The following is a 22,597-nucleotide window of genomic DNA, read 5'->3' as shown; positions in this document are numbered from 1 at the left end:
GGCGGTGACTAGTGGGGTACTGCAAGGCTCAGTGCTGGGACCCCAGTTGTTTACAATATATATTAATGACTTGGATGAGGGAATTAAATGCAGCATCTCCAAGTTTGCGGATGACACGAAGCTGGGTGGCAGTGTTAGCTGTGAGGAGGATGCCAAGAGGATGCAGGGTGACTTGGATAGGTTGGGTGAGTGGGCAAATTCATGGCAGATGCAATTTAATGTGGATAAATGTGAAGTTATCCACTTTGGTGGCAAAAATAGGAAAACAGATTATTATCTGAATGGTGGCCGATTAGGAAAAGGGGAGGTGCAACGAGACCTGGGTGTCATTATACACCAGTCCTTGAAAGTGGGCATGCAGGTACAGCAGGCAGTGAAAAAGGCGAATGGTATGCTGGCATTTATAGCGAGAGGATTCGAGTACAGGAGCAGGGAGGTACTACTGCAGTTGTACAAGGCCTTGGTGAGACCACACCTGGAGTATTGTGTGCAGTTTTGGTCCCCTAATCTGAGGAGAGACATCCTTGCCATAGAGGGAGTACAAAGAAGGTTCACCAGATTGATTCCTGGGATGGCAGGACTTTCATATGATGAAAGACTGGATGAACTGGGCTTGTACTCGTTGGAATTTAGAAGATTGAGGGGGGATCTGATTGAAACGTATAAAATCCTAAAGGGATTGGACAGGCTGGATGCAGGAAGATTGTTCCCGATGTTGGGGAAGTCCAGAACGAGGGGCCACAGTTTGAGGATAGAGGGGAAGCCTTTTAGGACCGAGATTAGGAAAAACTTCTTCACACAGAGAGTGGTGAATCTGTGGAATTCTCTGCCACAGGAAACAGTTCAGGCCAGTTCATTGGCTATATTTAAGAGGGAGTTAGATATGTCCCTTGTGGCTGCAGGGGATCAGGGGGGTATGGAGGGAAGGCTGGGGCGGAGTTCTGATTTGGATGATCAGCCATGATCATAATAAATTGCGGTGCAGGCTCGAAGGGCCGAATGGCCTACTCCTGCACCTATTTTCTATGTTTCTATGTTTCATTGAAGAGGTCATCTCTTTCATTTTACAAGGCTTCTCCTATTAGCTGGCGTTTCTATTTCTATCCACCGTCTCCTAAAGATGAACTCATGACCTCCAAATCTACCTCATCATGGCCCTGGCATTTCTTTTGACAACTGGCTCATGTCTGTCTAAAATTCTCTTAAAACACTGGTATTAGAGCTGCTTTTACCATTTGGTTCAGGTACCTACCAATCTTTTTCTTAAAAATACTTACCTCACACATCTCCTTTACAACTCGCCTCCCTTACTTTAAACCTATGCCGTAGTAGTAGATGGCATGTCCACCCTGGGTGAGGGGGAAGGAGGAGGTAAAACTGCCATAACTGTGACCATTAGACACAGGAGCTGAATCAGGCCATTCAACCCATCGAGTAGTCTGCTATGCCATTTGATCCTGGCTGATTATCCCTTTCAACCCCATTCTCCTGGCTTCTCCCCGTAACCTTTGACGTCTTTACTATTCAGGAAGCTATCAGTCTCCATTTTAAATACACCCAATGACTTGGCCTCCACAGCCGTCCATGGCAATGAATTTCACAGATTCACCACGCTCTGGCTAAACATTTCCTCCTCATCACTGTTCTAAAGTGACGTCCTTGCATTCTGAGGCTGTACCCTCTGGACCTAGACTCCCACAATATAGGAAACAGCCTCTCCATGTCCACTCTATCTAGGCCTTTCAATATTTGATAGATTTCAATATGATTTTCCCCCCACTTTCTTTAAAAAAAAAACTCCTCTCAGTACAGTCCCAGAGCCATCAAACACTCATGGTACCTCAAGTCTTTCATTCTCGTAAACCTCCTCTGGACTCTCTCCAATGCCCACATATCCTTCCTTAGATAAGGGGCCCTAAAATGCTCATAAATCTTCGAGTGCACCCTGAACAATGCCTTGTAAAGTATGCAAGTGGTGCCCAGATCATCAGCAAGACTTGTTTACTCTCAGGCACTGGTTACTGTCAGAAGAGGGCATGGGCCAAGTACTATTCACCAAAAGTTCTTCCAGCCTCATTCATGGGATTTTGCAACCTGGGAGGCAATCAGTTATTGAACAATCATTTCTGTGATCCACATTTCAATTCCTTTGCCAACACAACAAAACTAATGCTTCAACACATGACCTTCCTTTGCCCAGCCCAGAAACTTCCTAGCATCTAAAGTTGTTTTCTGGAAATTACCAAATTTGGATTATTTCAATTCCACAGCTGATTTTCAGTTTTATATAATGACGTGTGCAATGGTAAGGGACAATTCAAATATGCTGGAATTCCCAAACATGGATAACTAACTAGCATCCTTCTTGATGAATCATCTTCAACACAGTCCAAACAAACTGGTTAACTCTGTGATGGAAGGATTAGGGAAATACCTACGTACCTCGCTTTGCAATTTCCAGGGCAGCAGCCTTGCCGATCCCACTGTTAGCTCCAGTAATCAGGAAGCACCTTCCTGTCACATCAACATCCAGATCTTTGGCATCAAAGTGCCGTGCTGCAGCCTCGTATCCGCTCCTGTAGAGTGCAAAGCAATACCAGGAGTCAGACTGGCCCCAGCCATCTCCAACAAACAGGGAATGCAAAGCAGGCACGAATGAGTCATAGAAACATAGAAAACCTACAGCACAATGCTGTGCCAAACATGTAGTAACTTTAGAAATTACTAGGCTTACCCATAGCCCTCTATTTTTCTAAGCTCCATGTACCTATCCAGGAGTCTCTTAAAAGACCCTATCGTATCTGCCTCCACCACCGTTGCCGGCAGCCCATTCCACGCACTCAGCACTCTCTGTGTAAAAAATAAACTTACCCGACATCTCCTCTGTACCTACTTCCAAGCACCTTAAAACCGTGCCCCCTCGTGTTAGCCATTTCAGCCCTGGAAAAAAGCCTCTGACTAGCCACACGATCAATGCCTCTCATCATCTTCTCCTTGGTCGACAGGGTGTTTCAAGTGGCAGGTCTCAGGATTTGGAGCTGGGTCTTCAACTTTTACGATTTATAGAAGGAACATGGATGAGGACATCAAAGGTAGTATCGTTAAATTTGCTGATACGTAGTAAAGGAAGTTGTGAACAGGGAATGAAGAGGTGAGATATGGAAGATAAAAGTTAGGTGAGAGGGCAAAGACATTGCAAATGCAGCATAATGTCAGAAATTGTGAAGTTGTTCACAGGCAGAAAAATAAAATGCTTATTATCGAAATGGTAAGGGACTGCAGGGGACCTGGAAGGGTTTGCAAAAAGCTAGTGTGCAGGACAGAAAGTAACTTGGGAGCTAAAACAATGCTTTTGCTTGTTTCCAGGGGAATTGAATTCAGAACCAGGAAGTTATATAAGGTAATGATGAGACAACATAAGGCCAATCCTGGTCTACTCACTTAAGGAAAGATGTTAACGATGTTAACAGTTCAGGAACTTCTACTAAACTAATCGCTGGAATGGGGAAATGATCTTATCAGGAATGCACAAGCTAGACTTGTATAGCGGAATTTAGGAAAGGGGATTTGATTAAACAGATACAAAATTAAGGGGACAAGTAGACAGGGAGAGGATATTTCCATTTGTGGGAAAATTTAGAACAGGAAAGACATGATTGCTTAAAAAAAGATTGGGCATTAAGAAATGGATTTCTTTTTTCATTTGAGTGTGGGCGTTTAGACGTTAAAGGACAGTGGTAGGAGGACAGGATGAAGGACCTGTTTCTCTGCTACATTTCTCTCTGCTCCTAATTAATTGCATGTTCACACACTGAAGTTCATCATTTCATGCAGTATTAGTATTTGGCTTAATCTCATGATTGTTGTTTTCAATTCCTTTTGGCATAAATACTTGGAGATTTATATTTTAACCAGGATGATTTAGGGTTTAATGTATCAAAGTGCAATCTGATTGACTGTTGATTATTTTCTGTTGAGGTACAGGATGTGCTAGTTTGTTCCCATTGATTAAACTTTCTCAACGCCTTCAAAAACAATAGCCTAGAGTCAGGAAACCGGACAATTGTGATTAATAATGTGGTCAATGCTAAACAAGACCCAAGTATGCGAGCAACCTTTCAACTTCTGCAGTTCTTGCTCTCTTTAACATACTACCATGCCGTAAGAAATTGTGAAACACAGCAAGTCTCCAGAGGCCTAAGGTCTTGTGCTTTCCTTTCCAACCTGTAGATGGCGACAAGAATAAGAGCGGCAATGATGACCCTGACTACAGAACCAGAGGAAACGATAGACATTTCATTCTGCATTTTTTGCTTAGACAAAGTTTGTAGTGTCTTGTGCAACTGTTAACTTTTTTTTAAAGCATGTGGACAAGCTAATACTGGTTTATAGGAATTGAAATACAGTGACAAGCTTTTATGTGCGGATAGATCATACCATACACAGGTACACAAAATGGAAAGCTGGATGCACAATATACTAGAGCAGCAACAGGGAAAGTAGCAGTGCAAGTAGACAATTTAGGTTCAGGGGCCATAAAAAGTAGACTGGGAAATCAATAATCTGCCTTTTAATATGAGAAGTCCATTCAAGAGTGGATAATGTGGATTAGAAGGTATCCTTGAGTTGGCGGTATATGCTATCAAACGTTTGTATCTTCTGCCCAATCAGAGCAGGAAGATGAGACAATGACCAGAGTAGGCGAGGTCTTTGATTACGTTAGATGAGTAGCTGAGGCAGCAGGAAGTTTCAGAGGGAGGAACAGAAAAAGACATTGTAAACTAGAGGGTACAGTCTGAAAGGGGTAGGGGAACAGAGACATTGTAAACTAGTGGGTACAGTCTGAAAGGGGTAGGGGAACAGAGACATTGTAAACTAGTGGGTACAGTCTGAAAGGGGTAGAGGAACAGAGACATTGTAAACTAGTGGGTACAGTCTGAAAAGGGTACAAGAACAAAGATCTGGAAGAAGAAACGTCTTGTTTATTGGAAGCAACAGCAGATTGAAAAGTGATTTTTAAAGCATACTGAATTCTATGGCTCGTGGAGTAAAACAGCAAGGAAATCTTGATAAATCTTTATAAAATAATGGCTCACCCAGAATATTGTGGGCAATTCCAGATACCACACTTTAGGATAGATGCAAAAGTTTTGGAGAAAGTGCAGAGGAGATTTATTGGAATATTCTAGGAATGTGCGATTTCCTTTTTATGGCAAAATCACAAAAGCTGTTGGAGTTCTCCTAAGAACAGAGGAAGTTGTGAAGAGTTTGGTTAAAAATTGAGCAGGATGAGGGCTAAATGCAGAGAAGTGGCACTCGCTTAGACGGGCATTGTGGTCAACGTGGGCAAACTGGCCCACTTCCATACTCTCTCTATTAATCTACGATAAGGGCATGTAGACTATACAGGCAGAGAGATACTGTTCCTGTTGGTAGAAGTTTCAATAGCAAAAAAAGATGAAGGTGATTGCGACAGAGAGAAACCTCACGGGGAGCAGACTGATGTCTTGCTCCTGTACTGCCTGGGGAAATGGTGCAGATAGATTCAAGTAGAGGACTAGTTGCTGGGCACAGATCTGATAACAAGGAGAGAGCACCAACTCAAAGAACCTGTGCTAGAACTATCTAAAGAGTCGAGGGCCCGGAGCTAATATAAAGTGCATGAGACTACAATCCCCAGCATTCCTTGAGCCTTGCAGTTACGTTGTCCAGAAATACTTCCTCGTGTAAGGGACCGGGCATAGTCAGATCACTGCGTTATTTGTTAGACAGCGACAGTTCCCTCCTCGCTACTAGGTGATTTAACCAGACAGAGGCTCGCTATTACCGAATCGCCCCCACAGCTGTATCTTAAATCCCGGCCGAGTTTCTCGCCGTCGAAGCGCGGGGCGACGCACCCTCGCTTATGTAACTCAGCGCCCGGGTTTATGCAACAGCACTAATGCGAAATTTATAAAGTAGCAGCAGATTGAAATCATCTGCAACGTCCCAAACGAGCGAGCAGCTTTTTTTAAATAAGTGTCTCTCCGCGAACAAAACTACAAAACTGAACTTGGAAGAGAAGTGGCGACAAGCACTCGAGCCGGAGTGAAATAAGCAGCGGTGAGAGCTGTGTTCTGCTCGCAATACTCACCTGGTGTACTCCCGGAGACCCTTCAGTAACCAGACGCAGTTCCTGTAGTAGGTCATCTCCAGCCCGGCCCCGGCTCCGGCTCTCTCTACTCCACCATCCCGGTTTACCGCTGATCTCCCCGTCGCGATTGTGTAACCACCTCCGTTAGCACGTGATTATGTCTCCTGTCAACTTCACTGCTAACATTTTATACCCTCCGGAAACAGCCCGGAGACGGGGGTTGCAACTCGGTTCGAAGGCGAGGCGCTCAGACCCCACTCAGCATTTCACTGTGTATGCCACAAGGGCCGATTTAGATGTACTCCGGGCATTAATGCTCCTTCTGGGCGCATCTCCTGTTCTTTTTTCTGATTATTAACCCCTGTTGCATTGTTCCGTAATCCCGTGAACCATAGTTCTCCTGTTTTCCGTCCTTTCAATGTTTCCATGCGACATAGGAACCCAGAGAGATACAGTACAACACAAAGACAGGCCATTCAGCCCATCGAGACCACCCCCCCTTCCCTGGAACCGGTCTAAGAATCATTGCTGTATGCTCTCTATGACGATCATATATTTTTAGGTAATAAGTTCAAAACTGTATTTAATCTTCTAAGGGTGGTTTTAATAAGTGCTATCTCCCTTCTCCCCTCCCCCTCCCTATCTCCCCTCTCCCCTCCCCCTCCCTTAACTTACCTCATCTCCAGACAGCAACTATGATTAACCAACCTTTACCACCTCTGTTAGCCTGTATCATTATGACTGGTGTCACCCCCTTGGTCCCTATCCTGCCACAAGTCACCCCTTCTTTCTCTGCACCATCCCCCCATGTTTTCCAGCTCCTCTTAGATGTGGTGAAACATCCTCAAGATGAAAAGTTGCTTTTCTCCCCACAGGTGCCTGCAAATGCGCAGAATCTTTCTGGTACCTGCTTTTGTCACTGGCACTCCAGTTGCTCCCTGAGGCACTGGACAGCCTGCCTTCCTTTGTGAGTAGGAATATTTCCATGCTGGGGTGTTAAATGTTCTTGTTAAATCCTTTGGTCCCTTTTTCACAATGTTGATCTATTCAACCATAATACACTGTATTGATAAACTAGCAGTTAAAATAGATTTTTTATATGACCACAAGACATAGGAGCAGAATTAGGCCATTTGGCCCATTGAGTCTGCTCTGCCATTTCATTATGACTGATCCATTTCCCTCTCAACCCCAATCTCCTGCCTTCTCCCCATATCCCTGCATGCCCTGATTAACCAAGAGTCTATTAATCTCTGTCTTAACTATATTCAATGACTTGGCTTCCACAGCTGCTTGTGGCAACACATTACACAGATTCACCACCCTCTGGCTAAACAATTTCCTCCTCATCTCTGTTCTAAAAGGACATCCCTCTATTCTGGGGTTGTGTCCTTCAAGCTGAGGTGTTAAGGTTAGTGCGTCCAATGTCCTGTGCTATAGAAATTGCATTTTTTCCCCAGAGCTGTAGTTGTAAATGGATTCTGGCATTACTGCTACAACCTAAGAGTTTTTGTGGTTTTTTTTCATAACCTAAGTTTTTCTATGAAGTACCAGAGATTCTGGTATTATTGCTATAGCCCAGGGTTTCTGTGGTTTGTTCATAATCTAACCCTCTTTCTATGAGGGCCATCCTTTTAGAATGGATATGAGGAGGGATTTCTTTAGGCAGAGGGTGGTGAGGTCATGAGGATTTGTGAAGGAATAACATTTTTATCACATGCAGGGCTCAATCACGGAAAGCAAACCTAACACCAGGGAGGGGAGTCGTACAAAGATGTGTGAGAGTTGCTCGTGCAAATCGCACAGACTGATTTGCCAGGCGCTGATGTGTTGATCACTTCAGGATGAGAAAATGCATGGTAAGCAGCCAAATAGCTGGAGTCTGCAGTCTTTAAAGTTCCCTAATTCACCATTTAATTACAAGTTTAACATCTTTGATCACCGCCAAAACCATTTTCCAAAGCATTAACATCCTCCGTGCTTCAGCAGTGAAACATTAGCTTATGCCTTTGTTATCTAAGTGTTTAAAAACTTCCCAACCAACCGTCTGAATTTTCCACAACTGATAACCCACACTAAGTGCCACAGGCTGGATCTTCACCAAAGCCTCAGTCATTCCTTCCTAGTCCTCTGCACTTGAGGAATTAAATTTTGGCCTCTCATGCCTCACCATTGTTCTCCAACCACACCTCCCCCCCACCAGATTCACAGAAACATTTTCCATCGTCTTTCCTATCTTTTGAGGTTCAATGTAAATTTATTATCAAAGTCTGTAAATATTACCACATACTGCATTGAGGTTGATTCTCTTGCGGGTATTTACAGGGAAAAAAGAAATACAGTAGAAATTTACACAAAACTATATATGAATAGACAAAGACCAATGTGCAAATGAGGCTCCGGAGGGTTCCTGTACTGTGGAAGACGTCCTGTCTCGTCCCTGTGCCGAAGACGCCGTGCCCCAGCGACCTCAATGACTACAGACCGGTGGCACTGACCTCCCACATCATGAAGACCCTGGAGAGACTTGTTCTGGAGCTGCTCTGGCCTATGGTCAGGCCACACTTAGATCCCCTCCAGTTCGCCTACCAGCCCCGACTAGGAGTTGAGGATGCCATCGTCTACCTGCTGAACCTTGTCTACGCCCACCTGGACAAGCGAGCGAGCACTGTGAGGGTCATGTTTTTTGACTTCTCCAGTGCGTTCAACACCATCCGCCCTGCCCTGCTGGGGGAGAAGCTGACAGCGATGCAGGTGGATGCTTCCCTGGTATCATGGATTCTTGATTACCTGACTGGCAGACCACAGTACGTGTGCTTGCAACACTGTGTGTCCGACAGAGTGATCAGCAGCACTGGGGCTTCACAGGGGACTGTCTTGTCTCCCTTTTTCTTCACCATTTACACCTCGGACTTCAGCTACTGCACAGAGTCTTGTCATCTTCAGAAGTTTTCTGATGACTCTGCCATAGTTGGATGCATCAGCAAGGGAGATGAGGCTGAGTACAGGGCTACGGTAGGAAACTTTGTCACATAGTGTGAGCAGAATTATCTGCAGATTAATGTGAAAAAGACTAAGGAGCTGGTGGTAGACCTGAGGAGAGCGAAGGCAAAGGTGACCCCTGTTTCCATCCAGGGGGTCAGTGTGGACATGGTGGAGGATTACAAATACCTGGGGATACGAATTGACAATTAACTGGACTGGTCAAAGAACACTGAGGCTGTCTACATGAAGGGTCAGAGCCGTCTCTATTTCCTGAGGAGACTGAGGTCCTTTAACATCTGTCGGATGATGCTGAGGATGTTCTACGAGTCTGTGGTGGCCAGTGCTATCATGTTTGCTGTTGTGTGCTGGGGCAGCAGGCTGAGGGTAGCAGACACTAACAGAATCAACAAACTCATTCGTAAGGCCAGTGATGTTGTGGGGATGGAACTGGACTCTCTGACGGTGATGTCTGGAAAGAGGATGCTGTCCAAGTTGCATGCCATCTTGGTCAATGTCTCCCATCCACTACATAATGGACTGGTTGGGCACAGGAGTACATTCAGCCAGAGACTCATTCCACTGAGATGCATCACAGAGCGTCACAGGAAGTCATTCCTGCCTGTGGCCATCAAACTTTACAACTCCTCCCTTGGAGGGTCAGACACCCTGAGCCGATAGGCTGGTCCTGGACTTATTTCATAAATTACTGGCATAATTTACATATTACTATTTAACTATTTATGGTTCTATTACTATTTATTATTTATGGTGCAACTGAAACGAAAACCAATTTCCCCCGGGATCAATAAAGTATGACTATGAAGACAAACTTCAAATAGAGGTAATACTGAAAACATGAATTGTAAGGAGTCCTTGAACGTGAGTGTGTTGGTCATACAGTAGAAGCAGTTCAGAGTAGAATGAAGTTATCCACACCGGTGGTTGTAATGGTGGGAAGGGTTTTGCCTGTGATGAACTGGGCTGTATCCACTATTTTCTGTAACCTTTTCCATTCCTTGCTTCCATGATGCAACTGGTTAGGATACTCCACCGTGCAATCAGATCATCTAAAGCCTGATTGACGTTGGCCTGAGGTGGAGTGGATGGCGTATGTGCTCGTTAACGGCGCTTCATTAGTTGAAGCTACCTCGCATAAAGTGAAAACTGACACGGCTGTGCCAATCTGGTATCTGCACAAAAGGTAGATTTTATTTCCTGGTCCTCCAGTTGTAATTGGTACAAGTACGTTGGTCAAAGCTTTTGGAGACTTGCTGAATCTACGCAAACTTCTAACAAAGTAGAGGCATTGCTGTGCCTTCTTTGTGGTGACACATATGTGCTGGATCCAGGACAGATCCTCCAATATGTTAACAGCCAAGGAATTTAAAACTACTGACTTTGTCCACCTCCTTTCCCGAATGAGGACTCTCCACATACCTCCAGCTTCTTCCACCTGTAGTTGATAATCGGCTCTTTGCCCTCTTTTCTCATTGTCTTCACCATTCCCAGTTATCTTCAGCCACTTCGTTATATCCATTATTACCTACATCTCTCCATCCCTACCTAATCCCTCCTATATTACACGTTCCTCTGGAAATAATTCTCCTCTAAATCTATCACAATAGCTCTCCAAGCTATCCAGCTTTCAGCAGTTGTTATCAAACCTACTCGGAGGCTGTGGATCTTGCACTGAGTGATTCACCTCCTGACCCTCAAAATTCTTTTCACCATCTGCAAGGCACAACACAGGAGCAAGATGGAAAATTCTTCACAGTGACTACAGGGTGAACCAGCAACAGAATGCACTGTAGTTACTCACCCAGGCTACCCTGACAGCACTTCCCAAATCTGCAGCCTCTATCACCAAGAGGGCCAGAGGTCGAAGGTGCTCGGGAACACTTGCCTGTAGGTTCCCTATAAACACTATCTCAATTTGAAAATATAGCACTGGCCTTTTTTAACTGCTTGGTTCAAATCCTATAATACCCTGCCCAGCAACAAGTATTATGTTTGGTTTTGGTTGTCCTGCTATAGGAAAGATGTTATTAAATTAGAAAGAGTGCAAAAAGATGTACAAAGATGTTCCAGGACTCTAGGGACTGAGTTATAGGAAGAAGTTATAGGTTAGGACTTTATTCCTTGGAGTGTAGGAGACTGAGAGATGATCTAATAGAATTGCATAAAATCATGAGGGGTACAAATAGGGTGAATGCACTCAATCTTTTTCCCAGGGTTGGGGAACAGAGAACTAGACAGCATAGGTTTAAGGTAAGATGAGAAAGATTTATTAGGAACTTGAGGGGCAAGTTTTTTGGCAAAAAGGGTGGTACCTATGTGGAATAAGCTGCCTGAAGAAGGGCTTGTGACAGATACATTAGTAACTTGTAAAAGACAGTTGGACAGATACATGGATTGAGAAGGTTTAGAAGGTTATGGGCAAAACACTAGAGAATGGGGCAAGCTTGGACTGGGCATCTTGGTCAGAATAGACCAGTTGGGCAGAAGGTCCTCTTTCTGTACTGTATAACTCTTTGACTCTAACACGGTGGGACTGCCTTCATCAAAAGGACTGCAGCAGTTCAAGAAGGCAGCTCACCATCACCTTCTGAAGGACAGTAATGGGTTGACAGCAATATTCTCTCTAATTCTTTTACAGCTGCACATACCGACCATTGATCTGAGCAGGAAATTTTTACATGGCCCGAAAACTGTGCAGCACTACAAAAAGTATGCAAACGATGAATATTTAGAATTGAAATGGAAAAAACAGATACTTTTGATTTTATTTATTAATTGAAGAGTATAATGAAATACAGTACAACAAAGAAAATCTTTCATGTTTCTTAAACTTTTCCTAGCTCCTTCCAATTCCAGTTGCATAGCAACAAAGGCTATGTGCGTGGGAGCATTTCCATTACCGTGCGGCTGTGCACCCGCGCAGTGTGGACGGAGCAGTGGTTGACAGTAAATGTTTGCTTTAAGCCCAAATGATGCAGTGGTCTGCCACTGTTCCATGGTCCTTCTTAAATTCAGTGGAAGTATCCTCAGCTTCTTACCTCCAATTGCAAACATTTTTCTAAAACCCACCATCTCTTTTCTATCCTGTAATTCCCCCCCCCCCCCCAACAGAGTTCATTGACACTTAGGTTATGACAATGCATGTAGTTGCTACTCCTTCCTTTTCTTGACTGGTCAATCAATTGGAACGTTGAGCCAGCAATCAGGACATAAGAAACAGAACCAGGGGAGTCACTCATTCCCCCCCCACCCCACCAACACCACGATCGAATAAAACTATGGCTGATCTTTCACCTCAACAGCACTTTACTGCACTCTCATATCTGTTGAGATTCCCTTAATATCTAAAAATCTATCAATCTTTTTATTAAGTAAAGTGACTGAGCTGCCACAGGCCTCTTGAGGAAAGACAGAGAATTCCGAATTCTCACTACCTCCGGATAAAGCAATGTTTCTGTTCTCAATAGCCACCAAAGGTTTTGAGAATGGTAACCCTGATGCTAATTACTGCAGCGAGGGGAAGAATCAGTTCCACATCTACCCAGCCATAACCTTCCAAACTGAAAGTGATCTTTTTATTTCTATGCTTTGTTCTCTGCCTGTGAACCATGCCAGCATATTACCCATAAAGGCATCTACTCTGATAATCTCCCTTGTGCCAATTTATCAAAGTCATTCTGAACATCCAATTGAACCAGTTGTCCTAACTTACTCTGCCAAGCAAAAGATCAGAAAAGAAACTATAGGCTTGTCAAACATTGTTTCCCCTCTCATAAGTCCACAAATCAAAACCTATTTTTAAGCCATGAGTTCATCTCTGTCTTCTCATCGTCAAAACGGCAATTTGCACATGGCTAAGATAATTCTCACTTCTGCGGTGTTTAAATTCGGACCTAGCTTCCCACACCACTCTCTGCAGTACCACAGATGAGGACCACAAAAGTATGATCAAGGGAGGCGGGAGAGTGCTTGCAGGACTGCTTTGAATCAGTGGACTGAACCATATTCAGTGATTCATCTTTGGATCTGAATGAATATTCAGATAAACGGTGTCACTAAATGGTGACCCCTTTGCTTGCATCTTCGGAAACAACCCTATTTCTATCTTTGATATCTCTTTTTTTTTCCCTTTCAGGGTTCTTTTGAAGACCCTGACCTGGAGTTACACTCTGACTTCGGTTCTTTGCCGGAATGGGACCCGCTCTCAGGGCCTCACGACCGGCTGCTTTTTGATATCCCAAGGACAAGGCTTGGAAGACAAGCACCTTCAGGGTGCCAGATTTTCGTGGCTGTGGAGGTGGGGTGATTCAAGGCTGGTGCCCTTGACTGAAGTGTCGCGGGAGAACACGGAACATCGGGAGCAGCGGGTTAGCTGCCGGTTGTGTGTCCAGAGACCTGCCTTTCTGGGGCCAATTCTTTGGGTGCAGGGCTCAGAAAAGCAACGCAACAGACTTTTAACATCATAAATCAGTGAGCTGTTTGTTATGTCTCCCCTCTCACTGTGAAACGGGGACACCTCTTTTTCCCTTATTAGGGAGAGAGAGAGCCTGTGGTATGTTGAATACCGGGTGAACAGGTAGTCTTTGGGTTACTGCAAGTCTGTGTCTTTATGATACTTTGCTGCATGCTTGAGTGCTCGGTGGGGGGGGGGAACAATACTTTTTTGCTGGTGGGGGGTGGTCGTTGCCTTGCAACTGCTTGTACCTGAGGGGGGGGGCTTTGGGCTTCTAACATTTAACTGTCATCCATTCTTTGGGGCACTCCTCTGTTTTCATGGATGCTTGTGAAGAAAAAGAATTTCAGGATGTATATTGTATACATTCTCTGACACTAAAGTGCACCTATTGAAACCTATTGAATATGCCACCATTGTCACCAAATTCATTAAGACCAACATGCCTTTGAGAACCAACTGAACAGACCCATACTAGAAGCCATGGGTGAACCTTGAGATTTGCAGCCTGCTGAGGGCTAGATTTATGGCTTTTAAGAATGGTGATCCAGAAATCTACAAGAAATCCAGGTGTGACCTATGAAAAGCTATCTTAAGAGCACAAAAGCAACTCTGAGTGAAGTTAGAGACGGAACGGGATGCACGTCAGCTATGGCAGGGTTTGCAGGCCATTACTTCCTACAAGGTAAAATCTAATCATAACTGGCTGCGATGCTTCACTCCTGTTTGTTCTGGATGCCTTTTATGCACCCTTTGAAGGGGAGAATAAAGCTGTAGCTGTGTAAATTCCCATAGCATCTGGCAACCCTGTGATAGCCGTCTCAGAGGCAGATGTCAGAACACCTGTCAAGGCATCAGGCCCCAGTTGTGTGCGTTAGAACATTAGAAAGTTTTTGACAAAAACAGACCATTCGGCCCATCAAAGCTTGCCAAATTCCGATTCACATAGTGTGTTGAAATAATTACCGAGTTTAGATTTGAAAGTTTCTAAGGAACTACTCTCAGCTGGGTAGTTTGTTCCATGTGTCCACGACTCACTGTGTAAAGAAGTGCTTCCTGAAGTTAGTCCGAAATCTCCCCTTAACCGGTCTCCACCCATGGCCCCGTGGGTTAATTTTGAAGTAGCAGCCGGCATTCACCTCACTTATACCGTTAATGAATTTGAACACTTGTATTATGCCTCCTCTCATTTTACATCTACTTAGGCTAAGAAGATGTCATTCTTTCAATCTTTCTTCATAGCTCATACCCTGCAGACCCGGAGTGAGTCTCGTCACCTTTTTCTGAACTCTCTTCAGTGCCTTCACATCCCTCACACAATATGGAGACCAAAACTGTACACGGTACTCAAGGCGTGGCCTCACAAGCGCATTATACAGCTTAAGGAGAACATCTCCGGGCTTGAACTCCACTGAGCACATTATATAGTGCAATATTTTATTAGCCTTCCTGATTAGTGATTACTTCTGTGTATCATCTAGATGTTGATAGTGATGAGTCTACCAGGATATCCAAATCCTTCTCCTACCGTGTACTTTCTAACTCATTGTATATTTATGTCTAATATTTCTATTTCCTATATGGAATATTATACATTTACTTACATTAAATTTCATCTGCCATTTATCTGCCCACATTGTGATTTTATTTACCCAATAGAGCACTGAATGCATGTGCCAACCAACAGTCTGGAGTGTTCAAGGATATCTTCAGCCTCTAATTGCAGCAGCCAGAAGTTCCTACCTTCTTCAGAAAGGCATCAATCACACCAGTGCCCAAGAAGAGCAGTGCGAGTTGCCACAACTCCTCCTTTCTGACAGTCTACACAGGCAGACCTCAATGATGCATATTTAGCCCACTGCTCTTCTCTCTCTACACCCATGACTCTAGGGTTAGGTTCAGCTCAAACACCATCTATAAATTCGCCAATGATGGCAGAATCTCAAATGGTGATGAAGAGGCATACAGGAGTGAGATAGATCAGCTGATTGAGTGGTGTTGCAACAATGATCTTGCACTCTACGTCAGTTAGACCGGGGAATGGTTTGTGGACTTCAGGAAGGGGAATTTGGGAGAACACAGACCAGTCTTCACCGGGGTGTCAACAGTGGAAAGGATGATCAGTTTCAAGTTCCTGGGAGTCAACATCTCTGAAGGTTTATCCTGGGTCCAACATATTGATGCAGTTACGAAGAAGGGTCATCAGTGGCTATATTTCATCAGGAGTTTTAGATTTGATATGTCACCAGAGACTCCAGGATGTTTCTACAGATGTACAATGGAGAGCATTCCAACTGGTTACATCAACGTCTGATATGGAGTCTCCAATACTCAGGATCAAAAAAGGCTGCAAAGGATTGTAAAGTCTGCCAGCTTCCTGTCAGTGAGGACAGCTTCAAAAGGCAATGCCTCGAAAAGGTGGCATCCACCATTGATGGTCCCTGGCATCCAGGAAGCGGCCTCTTCTCACTACCACCAGCAGGGAGGAGAAACAAGAGCCTGAAGGCACACAGACAACATTTCAGAAACAGCTCTTCCCCTCTGCCATCTGAATGGCCCATGATCACTATTTCACTATTTTGTTCTCTTTTTGCATTACTTTTTTTATATACTTCTCACTGTAACTTTTCTTATGCATTGCACTCTCCTGGTGCCAGAAATCTATTGCGCCTCTTCATCTTGTTCTAATGAAGATGGCTCAGGGTTTCTTCATCCTGTAGTCAATAATCAGCTCTTTGGCTTTGCTGACACTGAGTGAGAGGTTGTCGTTCTGGTACCATTTTACCAGATTTTCAATCTCCTTGCTATATACTGAATAGTCACCACTATTGATTCAGCCAACAACAGTGGTGTCATCAGCAAACTTAAGTGATAGCATTAGAGCTGTTCTTAGCCTCATAGACAAAGGTATAAAGTGAGTAGAGCGTGAGACTAAGCAGACGTCCCTGTGGTGCAGCTGATCTGATGGTGACCGTATAGAAGGTATTGCTGTCAATCGGCATGGATTGGCGTCTGCCAGTGAGGAAATCAAGGATCCCGTTGCATGGGGAGGGACAGAGACACGGGTCTTGGAGCTTAGTGACGAGTTTTGAGGGGATGATACTGCTGAAGGCTGAGCTCCATGGCCTATGTGTTCCAGAGCAGAGCCAATGAAGTAGCTCCTGCCATGGACCTGTTGTGAAATTAGAGCCGATCTATGTCAGTCCGCAGGCAAGAGTTAATATGCTTCTTGACCAACCTCGCAAAGCACTTCATCACAATGGCTCTAAGTACTGGATGCTAGTAGTTGAGGCAGGGTATGATTGAAGGCTCAGGATTGGGCGCTGAGGAGGTGGCAATGGACATTTCTTCATGCAAAGGACTGAATGGAAAGAATATGTTAGGACAGATTAAGCTGCGTCTGTCGGGGGAGAAAGATTACGATTCAGAAGAATTTCTTGTCAGAAACATCAGGATTCAATGGAATTCCTTACCTGCGTGAAGCTCACAGTAGTGTTGGAGCACGAGTGGAAGTAGAGCCAATAATCTGAAGTAGCGTGCTGTGGATGTAGCACGGCGAGAAGGGGCGAATGGTGTGGGAGGTGAGCGGGTTGCTGTGTGTGGCAGCGCCCAGCAGGGTGAGTGAGGATCTGCGGAGTGGCAGCTCCGGGGCGGAGATGGGACGCTGTCCCGCAGGTGAAAGGTGCGCCGCCCGCCGCAGGCGGAGACTCGGCTTCCTCGGTCTGTCCTCACACACACAGAGGGAGTGAGCGGCTCCGCCGGACGGCCAGAGCTGCCCCCACCCTCTCCCCTCCCCATCGTGCAGCCCCGAATGAACGATCGTCCCGACGGAGCCGGAGCCAGACCCCATGGCTGGGGAAGGGGTGCGAACGAGGGGAGCGGCGGCTGCGGATGAGCCGGACGGCACGGAGCCGGGCATCGGCGAGCGGAGGGCGGTCAAGGGTAGCCGCTGCGTGGAAGTAGCCCTGAGTGGGGGAGCGCCCTGGGGATTCACTCTGCGGGGAGGCCAGGAGCACAGGGAACCTCTGCTCATCACCAAGGTAAATCGGCCGCTCTCCCTCACTCCCCCGTTCTCCATTTTCTCTCCCTCTCCGTCCTTTCTCACTCACTCTCTCTCCCCTTACTTCAACCCCAACTTCACCCTCCCCGAAAATAACAACTGGTACCCTGACCTTGTGGCGTCCTCTCTTTCGGGAAATAAGCAACCCTGATTCAGGAAGAAACCAGTGTCCAGTGTTTTCTCAATTCATTTACCGGATCTGGGTTTTGCAGGCCTGCATTAGATCAGCTCCCCACTCCTGACGGAGTTATAAGGAAAAGTTGGACGGGTTAAGACTTTATTCCGTGTTGGATATTGAGGGGTGGCCATATAGAGGTGTATCAGATTATGAAGGACATACATTGGGCGAATGCACATGTTTTTTTTCATAAGGAAAGGAGGAAGATCGGGGCACACATTTAAGGTGATGAGAGGAGGATTTAATTTTTTAAAAGTTTGGAGTTGAGGGACAGCTTCACACAGAAGGTGGTGGGTACATGGAAGGGGCTGCCTGAGGAAGTGGTTGAGGCAAATAAGACTAACTAAAACAACACAGTACAAATCCTTCTGCTCACAATGCTTTGCTGACCTTTAACCTACCCCCAAGGTCAATCTAACCTCCCACGTAGCCTCGTCCACTTTTCTTTCATCCGTGTGCCAGTTGGGCCAGTATGACCAGTTGGGCAGAATGACTTGCTTCCCTGTATTATTTTACACCTAGGTGGCAGTGAGCCTCTTGATTTGCTGTTCTTTAGAGTTTAGAAAACTGAGAGGCGAACTGGTTGAAAATTCAAATCTCCTTACAGGGTTAATGTGGGGAGGATGTTTCCACCCAGATGGGGTATCTGGAAGCTGAGAATAAATCAGCACAGAAAGGATGAAATGTTTAGAATTCTATGCCAGGACTAAGTGATTTCCGGTCAGAGGTGGGGCAGCAGGTAGTGTGGCTACCTCAGCTGGGATCAATCTTAACCCCGTGTGTGTGTGTGTGTGTGTGTGTGTGTGTGTGTGCGTGCGTGCGTGCGTGTGTGTGTGTGTGTTTCCCTTTTAGGTCTAGGTTTCTCCTGTATGCCCTGGTTAATTGGCTGTGGTATATTACGCTCTGTGTAGGAATCAGGGCTAATTGGCATCTGTGAGGGAAATCAAATTGTTGGATTGGCCTGAGAGCAAGCAGGGAATTGATGAACTAACTAGTCTCCTGTGTCAACCCGAATGGGCGATGTTACGGCTGTGTGGTCAGGTGGACATTGAATGCCATGGATATGTGTTCTGAACCAGTTTTAGATCCCTGGTAACAGAGTGAAAGATGTAGTGGCCAGGGAAACAAAAACACAGGATGCATGGTGTGGACTGAATTTTATGTCTACAATATCAATCTGCTACTGGAAATTTTTTTGTTGATACCATGGAAAAAACTGATAATATTCAAGGGCAAACAGCAAATACCTTGAAGTATTAATAGTTGAAATGTCTTGCATATTGCCTTTGTTTAAAAATTGGTGGTACTGAGCTTTTCATGTTTATCTGCATTTTGCCATGGGTAATATTTATGTGTTGTGTGAATTGGGTACATTGTTGTGAAATGATACTTCTGACATCACTGGTTATGTGTCATCAGTGAGTTTACACAGCCCTTTTCCATCTACTTGTTCAACTGTTTCTGAACCAATGATACTGTCTCTGAATGTCTGTATACAGTGAAACAGAGTCTGTGTGTGTTGAAAAAAACTTGTTACTGGTTACGGTTATGCATTCCTTTGATACCATTGGTAAATTAGAATGATTGCCTGTTGCAGAAATTACTTGTGGCTAAAATTAGTCAATGGTGGAAAATATGCATTGTTTTCTGAACCTAAGATTGGACTCCAAAAGATTAACTGATGTCGAGTCATTGTGATGGCTGCTCTGTTTTTTTCTTTCGCCCTGTGACTTTTATTACCTGTATATGATTCTAGTCTGAGACTGGTTGATGAGGTCATTTCAGTTGGAGAGGCTTCCGATGGACTCCTAGTTGGATGAGGATCTGGATGTGCCCACTGTGGGTAATGAGTTCTGAAGATGGTGTTTTGGAGGCCACTTTGCATTGTGTCATGTGAAGAACAGTACAAAGGATTCGATGCTTATTGTCTGGGATTCAAATCTGAGAACACAGCCTGTCAATGATTGATTTTAAAATCAATCACCTTAACCATGTGCTGAAGTTGTGACATTCATTTGACGCTTCAGTGAGTGTCACTGGCTGGATTATTGTGTGGGTTTCAGTGTTTCAGCAGTCACAAATACTGGACACTTGGAATTGTCAACACTGTCTTCATATTGAGCTGAAATTAGGAGATGGGTTTTGGCTTTATTATGCCATCACAGGACAGGGCCAATTTAAAGGAAGTTATTTGGAAAGACAGTCTGGGCGCAGGTTTCCACCCACCCAAAGTCTCAACACTTCTGATGCAGGCTGTTAATCCAAAACATTGACAGTTCTTTGCCTCACTGATGATTTTGGCCCACTGAGTTCCTCTAGTTGTTTGTTTTTCTTTGCAAAGAAAGTTGTTTGAGCTTTTTCTCTGCTAAAGACCTGTTCAGTGGAAGCCCAAATGTACATATTGGGATATTTTTAATGCAGGCAGGAAATGGAATTCATAGTCCCTTTGCACACCATCAGGTTTAATAGAAAGGCCTTTCTTAAACCTATTGGAAGTCTGGGCAACTGTACACAAGTAAAAGGAGTTCCAAGGCCTCTTAATGCAAAATCCTGTTTTCACGTTTGTTAATGTTTAAATATTGGCTAAGAGATAACCCTTGTTTTCTAAATAGTGGGCTGGGGTTATGGGATTCTAAGCTCCATTTGAGAGGCAGACAGGCCTTTGGTCTCATCTCAGATGGCAATGAGGAGGCATAGAGGACAGAGATACAGTAAGTCACTGGTTGAGTGGTGTCACAACAGCAAGATCGAGGAACTGATTGTGAACATCAGAAAGGAGAGGTCGGGAGGAAACGGTGATTGAAAGGGGGAGCGGCTTCAAGGTTCTGTGTGTCAACGTCTCAGGGAATCTGTCCTGGGTCCAATATGTTGAATCAATCATGAAGAAGCCGGTTGTGGCCCTACTTTCTTGGGAATTTGGGGAGATTTGGTATGTTACCGAAGACCATTGCAAGTTTCTATATGGTAGAGAACTTTCTGACTGGTTGCATCACAGCTTGGTATGGAGGTTCCAGTGCATAGGATCACAATAGGTTGTAGACTTGGCCATCTCTGTCAAGGGCACACCTTTCTCCACCATCAAGAGGCAGTGCCTTTGAAGGTGGTATCCATCATTAAGGATCCTTACTATTGGTGACATGCCCTCTTTTCGTTACTACCATTGCTCGAAGTTCAAAGTGTATTTATTATCGAATTATGTATACAACCTTGAGTTTCGCCTTCTTGCAGGCAGCCACAAAACAGGGAAACACAATAGAACCAGTTCAAAGAAAAACCCCACACAAGGTTATCAAACACCCAGTGTGCAGGGAAAAAAAATCAAATCATGCAAGCAGTAAAAAGTCAACAGATAACATTAACTGCAGAGTCCCCAAAAGAGACTCCCCAGTGCTGTGCCAAAATGGCTGCAGAGTTAGTTCGGTGCTAAGGCACTCCAGTCAAATCATGCAAAGAGTAAAAAGTAAACAATATACACAGGAAGCTGGACTGCAGGGTCTCTGAAGCAAGTCCGCAGCTGTGGAGAGCACTCAGTGCTGAGGCAAGCCCATCTGGAAGCCCGGTGATTGCAGGCAAGAGCCGCTCCTGAAACTGGTGTCATGGGACCCAAAATTCTTGCAGTTTTCATTTGCAGGTAGCAGCGAGAGAGACCAGTCAAACGCAGGCAGATGGCGTTAAACATCTGTTTACTTTTCACTCTTGTCTTCGAGGACTTTAATCTTGCTCATGCTTTAATTGGCGCAGAGTAATGGAGCGGACCATGGGTTCATGCTCCACCATTAGGAATCAACACAAAGTCTCATCCATACCGAGTCCCCCAGGAGATTGCAGAAATGCCAGATTGTTCAGTCGGACCACAAATACATTCCTAAAAGGGAAAATACAGGCTGCAACTGATCGCAGTTTAGAATAAGTAAATTTAAAAGAATAGGAGTATCCAGTAGTTTTGTAGGCTGTCGGCAAGATGTTGCTGTTGGTCACTGGCGCCATCTTGTCAGAAGTCAGAGCAGTAGTATTGAGGTGTAATGAGTAGCATTGGGGAAATGGTTTCAGAGCCTGAAGACCCAGACTCAACAATATTGGAACAGCTTCTTTCTCTGATCAGGAATCCAATTTCTGAGCAGTCATGAACACTACTTCATTATTTCTTTATTTTGTGCTAATTGTTTATATTGTAATTTATAATAATTGAATGTTTTTGCAAAGCAACAACTTTCATGTCACGTAAGTAGGTGATGATAAATCTGATTCTGATCCTGGTTTAATGTTTCACTGAAACTACCTTTTCCTCTAATTGGAGCATGTCTTAAAGTTGAAAATTAATTTATCCCTGTGGCTGAGTTAGTAAGGGAGTTTCAAGCACAAAGTACATTTTGGCAATTTGTTTTATAGAGTTAAACCTATACCCGGTGATTAAGCATTCTTTACAAATTTGGCTCCAGTTCTGCAATTTTTTAAATCTTAAAAAATTTAAACTTTGTAGTTTAATTTATCCAAATTACTTTTTTAAGCCTTCTTTGAGTGATCCAATTTTTTTACTTTGGAAAAATAAGGGTATTAATTCTTTTTTGGATTTATTTAAAGAAGATAGATTGATGTCTTTTGAACAATTAGTTGATAAATATTCTCTTTCATACTCACACTTTTTACAATACTTTCAAGTTAGACATTTCTTACAAAAATATTTAAGTAATTTTCCTTACATATTGGAGGCTGACCTGTTAGATACTATTATGAGTATGAACCCTTCAACGAAGGGTTCTATTGGAAGAA

General features: G+C 44.3%; 2 protein-coding genes and 1 long non-coding RNA gene across 7 annotated transcripts in view; 2 read left to right on the top strand and 1 right to left on the bottom strand.

The window, feature by feature from the left end:
• Positions 1–6,274, bottom strand: part of dhrs12 (dehydrogenase/reductase (SDR family) member 12) — a 29,930-nt gene extending 23,656 nt beyond the window's left edge. Inside the window, exons 1-2 of the mRNA XM_063051097.1 lie at positions 6,134–6,274; positions 2,443–2,576 (exon numbers count right to left, since the gene is read on the bottom strand). Coding sequence (XP_062907167.1) covers positions 2,443–2,576; positions 6,134–6,189 — 190 coding nt within the window. The 5' untranslated portion in view covers positions 6,190–6,274. The remainder of the gene's footprint in view (positions 1–2,442; positions 2,577–6,133) is intronic.
• On the top strand, positions 5,777–13,761 carry LOC134348145 (uncharacterized). The gene is made up of 3 exons (XR_010018360.1): positions 5,777–6,102; positions 7,857–7,992; positions 13,272–13,761. It is a non-coding gene; the product is annotated as an uncharacterized LOC134348145 (long non-coding RNA).
• A 3,465-nt stretch (positions 13,762–17,226) lies between these two features.
• The window catches only part of shroom2a (shroom family member 2a), a 249,094-nt gene continuing 243,723 nt past the window's right edge, over positions 17,227–22,597 (top strand). For 3 of the 5 annotated variants that reach the window (XM_063051093.1, XM_063051091.1, XM_063051090.1), the window contains exon 1: positions 17,227–17,629. In XM_063051093.1, coding sequence (XP_062907163.1) covers positions 17,438–17,629 — 192 coding nt within the window. In that variant the 5' untranslated portion in view covers positions 17,227–17,437. The remainder of the gene's footprint in view (positions 17,630–22,597) is intronic. The other 2 variants (XM_063051089.1, XM_063051095.1) reach the window with 2 other exon arrangements.

This window comes from Mobula hypostoma, chromosome 6 (genome assembly GCF_963921235.1).
Source record: "Mobula hypostoma chromosome 6, sMobHyp1.1, whole genome shotgun sequence".
NCBI lineage: Eukaryota > Metazoa > Chordata > Chondrichthyes > Myliobatiformes > Myliobatidae > Mobula > Mobula hypostoma.
The sequence above is the reverse complement of the archived record's forward strand: the minus strand, read 5'-3'. Positions and strand labels throughout refer to the sequence as shown.